This window comes from Sinocyclocheilus anshuiensis, unplaced genomic scaffold (genome assembly GCF_001515605.1).
Source record: "Sinocyclocheilus anshuiensis isolate Anshui unplaced genomic scaffold, SAMN03320099.WGS_v1.1 scaffold1335, whole genome shotgun sequence".
NCBI classification, from domain to species: Eukaryota; Metazoa; Chordata; class Actinopteri; order Cypriniformes; family Cyprinidae; genus Sinocyclocheilus; species Sinocyclocheilus anshuiensis.
The window spans coordinates 92,371-102,743 of record NW_015540921.1 but is presented as its reverse complement, the minus strand read 5'-3'; the positions used below and the strand labels follow the sequence as shown (position 1 = coordinate 102,743).

Here is a 10,373-nt window from a genome sequence, read left to right as displayed (position 1 = left end):
AAAGCATGAAAGAAGAGTTTGATAAAACAGTTCAACACATCAAGGTGAGGAAACAGAATCAAGAGTCATTTTCAGTACAGGTCTAGCATCACTGAACACAATTATCATATTTTATATTTAATATAATGGATTCCAGTTGATTATTTTTGTAAATGACAAGCAGCAATCTGCTTCTTGATCTGTTATATGTCAGGTGTCTGAGTTTCTCTGGGATCTGAATGATGTGATGTGTTGATTGTTGATTGAGATGATTGAAGTGAATGTGGTTTGATTTCAGTCTCAAGCTGAGCACACAGAGGGTCAAATTAAACAGCGGTTTGAGAAGCTTCATCAGTTTCTCAGAGATGAAGAAGAAGCTACAATCACTGCACTGAGGGAGGAAGAGGAGCAGAAGAAGCAGATGATGGAGAAGCTGGAGGAGATGAACAGACACATCTCAGCTCTTTCACACACAATCAAAGACACGGAGGAGATGATGAAAGCCAGTGACGTCTGCTTTCTGAAGGTATGATTTCAGATCATCCATTGATTGATTGATTGATGATTGATTGAGTTCTTGACGATCAATGGTGTGTTTGTTCTGCAGGAGTTTCCAGTCTCAATGGAAAGGTGAGTGATCTGCTGCTGTCTCTGCTCTCTCTGCTTCTGATCCAAAGCCACTGCAGTTCTGATCCTGAATGTTCTTCCAGAGTCCAGATCTCATTACAGCCGGATCCACAGACGCCTTCTGGAGCTTTGATTGATGTGCCGCGTTACTTGGGCAACCTGCCCTTCAGAGTCTGGAAGAAGATGCAGGACATCGTCCAAAACAGTGAGTCTGGAGAAGATCTGTACTGTTACACACACACTGGAAATGACGCATGAGGGAATATTGACAGATTTCAGCATTATGTGTGAATAACCAGATGAGCTACTACACCAAAATGAGCCGAAAACAAGAGAAGAACAACTTTGGTCCACATGATATTTACAGTTACAGTGATACAGCAGATCTCAATTCAGTTTGGCAAATCTAAAATATTTACTGTAACAAACACTGACAGTGATCAGAGGAAAATGTCTGATGTGTTTGATCAATAGGACGAGTGTCATAATTCATAATAATCTGTGTACGGTTCACTCTTGATCATTATATGAACATCAGAATAAAAGCAGCTGTTGATTGTGTCTCATCAGCTCCTGTGATTCTGGATCCAAACACTGCAAGTCCAGATCTCGTCCTGTCTGATGATCTGACCAGTGTGAGATGCAGCGGGAACAATCAACTGATTCCTGATAATCCAGAGAGATTTAACATCTTTCCATGTGTTCTGGGTTCAGAGGGTTTTAACTCAGGAACACACTGCTGGGATGTGGAGGTTAAAGAGAGTCCAGGCTGGATTATTGGAGTAACTACAGCATCAAACCAGAGGAAGGGACGTGTTTTCTTTAACACTGATGTCTGGAGTGTGACGTACAGATTGTCTGATCGGTTTGGTTTTCGTGTTAAACAGAAGCTTGAGCGTGTGAGAGTTGATCTGGACTATGACAGAGGAACGGTGTCATTCTCTGATCCTGAAACTGACACACATCTACACACATTCACAACCACCTTCACTCACACACTCTTTCCTTTCTTCTTTACTCCTGACTCTCTGAGGATCTTAGCGTTCAATAATCAGTAAATGTTACACCTGTAGGTCTGGATCGACCTGCTTTCATCTTTTACACTCATCATGTTTCCATTATTCAATCCATATCACGATTTCAATATTTGTTCAACATGAGACTAAATGAATGATTGTTTATTTCAGTTATAGAGGTTAAATGATAAATTTGATCAATTTGTTCATTGAGGTAAATCAGGGAAGGGTAACTAGCGGCCCGCAGTGTTTTTAAGTTCGGCCGCTGGATCATCTTATGCTTGGATGATCAGTTTGACAACATTTGATAAGTAAGTCACGGAAAGATTGCTCTCAGTTTATGGTGTTAATACTAACTGCTGACCGTATTAATTACAGTGTAGTAGGATGAGCACTCGAATATCAACATTCACTAACATTAGTAAAAAATAAATCAACAATTGACAGTGAAAATCATATTTTTTTGGTCAAGATGGTAAACAGCTGGTCTTTTTAGCAACTTCAAGGAGAAACCCATATGTTTGGATTGTTTGGAAGCAAAAGACGGTCAACAAAACCTTTTTGCCAAATGCATGACAGAAATGTGTGCACTGAATTATGTTCTTAGGGTTTCCACGGGTCCTTAAAAGACATTAAAAATAAATAAAAACTCTGAAATGATACAAGACAGTCTTATGATTTCAAGAGTGTTAAAGGGGTCATATGATGCTGCTAAAAAGAACATTATTTGGTGTATTTGGTGTAATGAAATGTGTTTGTGGTTTAAAGAAAAAAAACCATTATTTTCCACATACTGTACATTATTGTTTTTCCTCTAATGTGGGGGCGTGTTAGAACGAGGCGTTTTAGGTAGGTGTGGCTGACTCTTAACTTTTATAAAGAATATCTCTTTGGATTTGAGACTTTAGTCTTTGTAACTTTACAGATCTTCTTTATGCACCAAGAGCTTGTAACACTCCAAAGAGAAAGGAAAAAATGAAATTGCATCATATGACCTCTTTAAAGCTTAATATGACATGAATCTTCAAAAAGCTGTGATTTCATTGAATAAATATGAGCTGCAGTTTCATAGTCATGTGCTGCTGCTTTGTTTACTGCCGTTACCGGGGAAACCGATGTATTTCTGCTGTTCCGAAAGCGCCTCCTGCTGGTAGAGAATGAATCTGCATTTTCTATCCGCCCTTCTGCTGTTTCTGTTCAGACCAATGTGAAAATCAACCCATGTTTTTAAATGTGAAGCGGTGGATCGACAAGACCATAACGCATTATAAAAATCTGAACAATTAAGACACTAAGATATATTTATATGTTGTTTAATTAATATAATAATTGATCATTTTTTTTAATTAATATTATTGATACTTTTGACTCATCCATTTTCTTTGTGAAAACTTGCATCTGAACTGTAAATCATCATTGCCCTACCTTGCTCATATGGTATTCATTTTATTTGTGCAGGTCATAAAAAAGGTCTTAAAGTCTTAAATTTGAGAATAAAAATCCCGGAGATACCCTGTGTGTGTGTGGCTCCCTCCACAGATTTTCTATAGGATTGAGGTCTGGAGACTGGCTAGGCCCCTCCATGACCTTAATGTGCTTCTTCTTGAGCCACTCCTTTGTTGCCTTGGCAGTATGTTTTGGGTCATTGTAATCCTTGAAGAGTTATCCATGACCCATCTACAGTGTTCTGGCTGAGGGAAGGAGGTTCTTGTCCAAGATTTTACAGTACATGCCCCCGTCCATCTGTCCCTCAGTGCGGTGAAGTCGTCCTGTACCTTGTCTTATACACCTAACGAGCTGACATTAGGAGTAACTTCTTAAAGTGACAGGACTCATCTGTGTGCCACATGGGCTCATAACCAGTCTGTGGGAGCTAGAATTCTTGCTGGTTGGTAGGGAATCAAATACTTATTTCACTCACTGAAATGCAAATCACTCTCTAACCTTTATATAATGTGTTTTTTTCTGGATTTTTTTGGTTGATATTCTGTCTCTATCCATTAAAATAAACCTACCATAAAAATCACAGAACCTTAATTTCTTTGTAAGTGGGCAAACTTACAAAATCAGCAGGGGATCAAATAAATATGTGTCCCACTGTGTCTGTTTAGTTTCTGTATGCAGCTGCAGCGCCCTCTGCTGGACAGAACAAATTCACCAAGAGAGTGTTTATAAAGCCAATCATTAATATCATATTCAGCCGTTTGTTTGTTTTTTTGATGATTTTGTTCAAACAGGATGAAACATTTTAAGTAACACAAAACAACTAAAACCACAGAACATCACAGAAGTCTTCTATTGTATTGTGATGCTGTGATAAAAGAAAATCAATGATTTCACTCTTCAAAAATTGTTTAATATTTAATGTACAAATATTTCCAAACTGTAAGACTTTATCCTGTACTTTCAGACATATATAATGAAGGCATGACAGTATGCTGTACAGCAGGACTGATCCTCTTCATATTAAATCATCATGTTCACCAGGAGAACGATTCTTCTTCTGAATGTCCTTCTTTTGAAGCACTAACAACATCGTCTCGGCATCAGCATGAGTTCTGTGTGGAAGCTTATTTCCATCACAGAATAAAATTATTAAAACAGAACTATGAGTTTATATCTCACAATTCAGTCTATTTTTCTGAAGAGTTTATATCTTCCAATTGCAAAATTCAGAGTTGTTTTTCTCAGAAATGCAAAATTTCATCTCATAATTCTGACCTGGCATGCGATCAAGTCAAGAGTCTAAAAATTTTGGGAAAAACGTCAATTGCAAGATGTGAACTCGCAATTAAGAGTTAATAACTCGCAATTCTGAGGAAAAATGTACAAAATTGTGATATGTAAACTCGCAACTATGAGAAAAAGTCCAAAAGTTGTGATACATAAACTCAGAATTCTGAGAAAAATGTCAGAATTGCTAGATGTAAACTCAGAATTAAGAGTTTATAACTTGCTGTTGTGACACAAACTCGCAATTTTGAGAAAAAAAGACAGAATTTTGAGATATAAACTCACAATTGTAATTTTACAACACAATTTCTGAGGAAAAAAGAACTGCAAGATGTAAACTTGCAATTAAGAGTTTATAGCTTGCAATTGTGACAAACTCACGATTCTGAGGACAAATTTTAAAATTGTGATATTTAAACTCTCTTTAAAAAATGTCAGAAATGCGAGATGTAAACCCTGAAGTCAAAATTGCAATATATAAAAACTCACAATTGCAGTTTTATAACTTGCAATTCTGAGGGAAAAAAGTCAGAATTGCAAGCAAAAATGATGAACGGTGGGATATAAACTTGCAAGTGAGAGAAAAAGTTGCAGTTGTCTTTTTGAATGTTTTTCTCCTGTGGCGTCCGTTTCTTCACTCTGCTCCTGCAGACGTGTGGTTGCTCTCCTCGCAGGAGCAGAAAGGGAAGGTTCCGCAGCAGGGCTGCAGCCACGGCTTCCACAGGACCTTTGCCCACGTCAGCTGTCTCTCCACCGGCGTCAGAGTTCTGCGGTGCTCCGTCACGGCCCGTTCGACCCGCTCCAGCACCTCTGCCAACCGCGGCTCAGTGTCTGGTGAGAGCGGACGGCTCTCTGATGGATCCCCGCTGAGCTCGAACACCAGCGGAGGGCTGTGATACGTCACAAACTCCCCGTGACACATGCAGATGCTGGTGTCGTAACAGCCGACGGCTCCCGCTGGAGAGAAGTTTGGTGTGAAGAAATGAACCTTGAAGATGGAGTCACCTGAGGTTAAAATGACAATTTAGCTTATAATATCTGTCTCAGTGTGTGTTGCTGTTATGCAGAACTGGGTAATATACTCAATAATGTCTAAATTTGATTTTAAAGTGTTTTATTTGTCTCTCAGCTTTACTAAACTTGAGGAGTTTCATGATTTTTTCTCGTCATGTGTTTTGTATGACATATGGAATGCCACAACTGCCAAAATAGTCAATAAATAAATACATAAATATACAAAGAAATGTAATATAACAAATAAATAATTAAATGCATAAATAATTCAAAGCTTCTTCCTTGCTTAGGCCAGAACTCTGAACTCGATTGTTCCGTCTGAAGTTTAGAATACACAAGTTTATAAATACACATGGAAATATATACATTTTGAAATAAATGTGTAACTAAATGAGTGTATAAATAATAAAAAAATACAATTAGACATAAGGAAATAAAAGTAGAAATATTTAATTTATTTATTGTGTTTTATTTTTTTTTATGTTTCCTTGTAGATTTATTTATTTATCTTTGTTATTTTAGATTTCTTTGTATATTTATTTATGTATTTTTTTATTTATTATTTTGCCAGCAGTGGCATTCCATAATGACAGTGTTCAGACAGACATTGTAATATTCAAACTTAAAGCTGATAAGTTTGATTCATTTCATTTCAATGAGTCAACTTAAAACTGATTCAAATAAATAAAATCAGTGAGACACACAATACTTGTCAAAAGCTTGGGGTCGGTAAGATTTTTAATGATTTTGAAATGTATACATTTATTTGTTCAGAAATACAGTAAAAATGTGAAAAATTAGTGTTCTAAATTCCCTATGTATGTTTATAGTGAAAGGACTTTTATTATGGATGTGTGCCGCTAGTTGACGTGAGTTTCCACTATTCCGATTTACTTTCACTAGCCGCTTGCTCCGCCATTTCTTCAGGTGTTAATGTGCGTGATTGAATGTAAGTTTATTTAATTATTCCTGATTATAAGTCGACGATGTTTATTTTGTTGTTGTTTAAATATTCATCTTGTGTAATCGAACCTTACATTGTTTATAATGTTGTTATATTTAAGATGTACGGTGATTCAAATGCGTATGCTCGCTACTGTTAATCCTTTCCTGGTAATGTTGATTCATGTATAACGTGTCAGTAGCAAGTTGTTATTTACATGTCTGTAATTTACATTTAGCAGATGCAAACTGATGCTTGTTTTATTCTGTTTATTTCAGAAAGACCACATTTAACACTTTGTGGCCATAAATTGTACAATATCCAATCCAATTGGAGCAATGTTGTGCCATCTGCTGTGAACAGTTAAATACTTCAGATAAAGAGTTGAACAGTGCCCTGTCTCCTGTCGCACTTCTTACCCGAGTCCCGTGGTGGATTAGCATCAACACTCCTACCAATCTATTAGTCCCGTTCATCTGGTCCTTCGAGCCGGATGCTATATTCACTGCGGTGATATGGAGCAACAGAGCCAGCTTCATTCCCCTGATACAACGCATGCTGTTCGTACACAGACGAGAGCACGCCAGCTTTCCACACGTCTGCAAGCTTATGATGTAGCCTTGCCGAAGTCTCTCATACCAGACCCTGTGCCTCACTACAGTTCTTACCACCTACCAAGGATGGATTCTCCAGCAGCGCAGTTGAACCTCAATGGACAGGCCGAGCCAGTCTTGACTGTGGAGCAGCTGCCCATGGGTGATCTATCGCTGGTGCAGTATGGAGAAGGTTCCACTATGAGTCATCAGTTGGATGTTGAGAGATCTGTCAGTCATCCTAGCTCTTCAGTAGCTCCTCCAGGGTATCACAGCCCATCCGAGTGTGATTCATTCAGCAGTGGTGATGCATCGCCCACGTTCCAGGCGGATGTACAAGCCAGAGCTATTTCACCACCTGTGGTCAGACCGAAGGCTACTGAAGTCTCATCTGTCCCGCTTCCACATTTAGGCAAGTCATTTCTAGCTCAGATGGCCCACATCGATATTTCTCACCAGTCAGCTTTGTGGCACATGACACAAGCTACCCCTCCTGCTGCACATGGTACTAATTTGCCATACCATGGTGTTCCCCCTTTATCTGTTCCACATGTACCGCCACAGCAAGCGGTTCTGTTCAGCACAGCAGATCCTGCATGTCAGGTTACCTCATCACTGCCACATACTGTTACATCAGTGAAGCTGCCTTTGACCACTACAACGTACAGACGCCTAGTGCCCCCTGTATATCAGTTACAGGCTCACGTGCTAAGCCAATCCACACGGCAGTCGTTTGCTGTGTCCGACCCGTATCGCCCTCCGCTACCGACCACTGGGTATCACCCTGCTCAGCCTCCCGTTCAGACTCCTGTGCAGCCCTGGTATCCCCCTTCAGTGGTTCACCAGCCACCACCTCCTCTTCCGGTTTACCAGCCTATGCCCGTTACACCCCCGCTACAACCAGTTCCTATTCCAGCCTTGCCTAAGCTCGTGAATGATAGTGAGAGGGAGTTCACAGACCTGAAGATGGCCTTGGATAATCTTCTCAATCCTCACACAGAGCTTACCGAGCACTATAAGTACAGGGATGAAGCAGTTGGTTCTCGAGGAAGCTAGGTTGATCGCCCAAGCATGTCGCCATTATCCTGCATCCTATACAGCAGCGATGATAGTGTTGCAACGACAGTATGGCCAGCCTCATCAACTGGCACAAAGCGAGATCGCAGCCCTGCTGAATTCACCTGATATTAGAGTTGGGGATGCAAAGGCCTTTCAGAGTTTTGCACTCAATGTTGACTTGCTAGTTGGTATGCTGATGTCACTCGAGGGTCCACAGGGGCGAGAGCTCTCTTGTACGGGGCATGTCGACAGACTACTCAGTAAATTGCCCAAACACTACCGAGACAGCTTTATAGAGCACTTACAGTTGCGAGGCCATTTGCACACTGACAGCCTCAACTCATATAACCTGCATGACCTTGCTGACTTGTTGAAGGTCAAGGAGGAAGCGCAATGTTTATCGTTCGAGATGGTGCAGCGCTACCAGACCGAAAGAGTACAGGTCTCATGTAAGGATCGCCAATCTGTTCCTAAGCCCCAGACTCGAGCCACTGCAGTCTATCATGGCAGTGATCAGCCCATGGAAGCTAGCACAGGGCAGTTGGTCCGTACCGATGCTGCTCACGCTCAGTCATCAGCCAGGAGACTGAAGCGTTTGTGTCTGTTCTGTAAGAGTCAGGAGCATTACCTGTCGCAGTGTAGCAAAATCACTGAGTTGCTCACCTGATCAGATTCTAAAGTGGATAAAGGATGGGAAAAGATGCTGGAAATGTGGGCGCACAAGTCATAAATGGGAGGAATGTACATTGAGGAAGCCCTGCAGGGACTGTGGTAATATACATCTCGGAGTCCTGCATTCCATTGCTCAGGATGGTCCTAACAGTGTGCTGCTGACAACATCTCACGAGCGATCATATCTTACTTCTCCTAGTTTGACGGGTCGTGTGTACCTGAAAGTAGTTCCAGTACTTCTGTGGAGAGGCAAGAGGTCTGTTTCGACCTACGCTATCCTGGACGATGGGGCTCAGCAGAGTATCATCCTTCCTGCAGCAGTCCAGCAGCTAGGAATTGAGGGAAGGGAAGAGATTATGGCCCTTCACACCATCCGACATGACATCACAGAACTGAAGAGGCAGTCAATTGACCTGCTGCTTTCCCCGCAGTCAAGGCCAGAGGAGAAGCACAGCCTTAAGGGTGTCTTCACTGCACCTCTCCTCACGCTAACTGAGCAAACCTACCCTGTCAAGAGGCTCCAGCAATGTTATCACCATCTCAGAGGGATCCCCATTCCATCTTTTTATAGGGTCCAACTCCTAATTTTAATCGGGTCCGATTATCCGTCTCTGATTACCCCAAAGGAGCCCATCAGATTGGGACCAGTGGGCGGACCAGTCGCTGTACACACGCAGCTCGGTTGGGTCCTCCAGGTACCAGATGGATTGCTCCCACATCAGGTACCTTCCCCGCAGTGTTTGTTCACTTCTCTTACACCACTGCGAGACCCTGTCTATCAACATGTGGAGCGACTCTGGGAACTCGATGTCCTTCCATCTCGCAGCGAGAAAGTGATAACTCGGTCTAAACAAGATCAGATGGCTGCAGACATGTTGGAGACCAGGACACGACGAGTAGAAGTTGCTCCAGCAATGTTATCACCATCTCAGAGGGATCCCCATTCCATCTTTCGATAGGGTCCAACCCCTAATTTTAATCGGGTCCGATTATCCGTCTCTGATTACCCCAAAGGAGCCCATCAGATTGGGACCAGCGGGCGGACCAGTCGCTGTACGCACGCAGCTCGGTTGGGTCCTCCAGGGACCAGATGGATTGCTCCCACATCAGGTACCTTCCCCGCAGTGTTTGTTCACTTCTCTTACACCACTGCGAGACCCTGTCTATCAACATGTCGAGCGACTCTGGCAGCTCGATGTCCTTCCATCTCGCAGCGAGAAAGTGATAACTCGGTCTAAACAGGATCAGATGGCTGCAGACATGTTGGAGACCAGGACGCGACGAGTAGAAGTTGACGGAGTCTGGCGCTACGCTACTCCACTCCTTCGTGCTCCAGACACTCCACCGCTGAAGGGGACTACGGAATCTGTTCTGTCCAGCCTCAGGAACACTGAGAAGTGCCTGAGTAGAGACCCAAAGAGGGCTAAGGTGTATGAAGCCGAAATACAGAAGCTCCTTGTCTCAGGGTATGTCGTCAGGGTACCACCAGAAGGCCAGCAGGTAGACGAGGAGTCGTGGTTCATACCACACCACCTCGTGCAGCATAACGGCAAATATAGGTTGGTCTTCAATTGTTCCTTTGCATACCAAGGTGTCTCTCTTAACCAGCAGTTGCTTCCAGGTCCTACCCTTGGTCCCTCACTACTAGGAGTCCTTCTCCGGTTCCGGCAGTACGCAGTCGCCATCAGTGGGGATATACGTGGCATGTTCCACCAAGTGAGACTCCTACCCGAGGAC

At 42.2% G+C, this 10,373-nt stretch overlaps 2 protein-coding genes across 3 annotated transcripts in view; one reads left to right on the top strand and one right to left on the bottom strand.

Moving 5' to 3' along the window:
* LOC107689335 (tripartite motif-containing protein 35-like) overlaps positions 1 to 2,295 on the top strand; it is a 3,841-nt gene extending 1,546 nt beyond the window's left edge. Inside the window, exons 3-7 of the mRNA XM_016487286.1 lie at positions 1 to 44; positions 278 to 505; positions 587 to 609; positions 690 to 811; positions 1,177 to 2,295. Coding sequence (XP_016342772.1) covers positions 1 to 44; positions 278 to 505; positions 587 to 609; positions 690 to 811; positions 1,177 to 1,664 — 905 coding nt within the window. The 3' untranslated portion in view covers positions 1,665 to 2,295. The remainder of the gene's footprint in view (positions 45 to 277; positions 506 to 586; positions 610 to 689; positions 812 to 1,176) is intronic.
* A 2,514-nt stretch (positions 2,296 to 4,809) lies between these two features.
* Positions 4,810 to 10,373, bottom strand: part of arsh (arylsulfatase H) — a 24,369-nt gene continuing 18,805 nt past the window's right edge. For both annotated transcript variants that reach the window (XM_016487278.1, XM_016487279.1), the window contains one exon: positions 4,810 to 5,360. In XM_016487278.1, the coding sequence (XP_016342764.1) occupies positions 4,990 to 5,360 (371 nt within the window). In that variant the 3' untranslated portion in view covers positions 4,810 to 4,989. The remainder of the gene's footprint in view (positions 5,361 to 10,373) is intronic.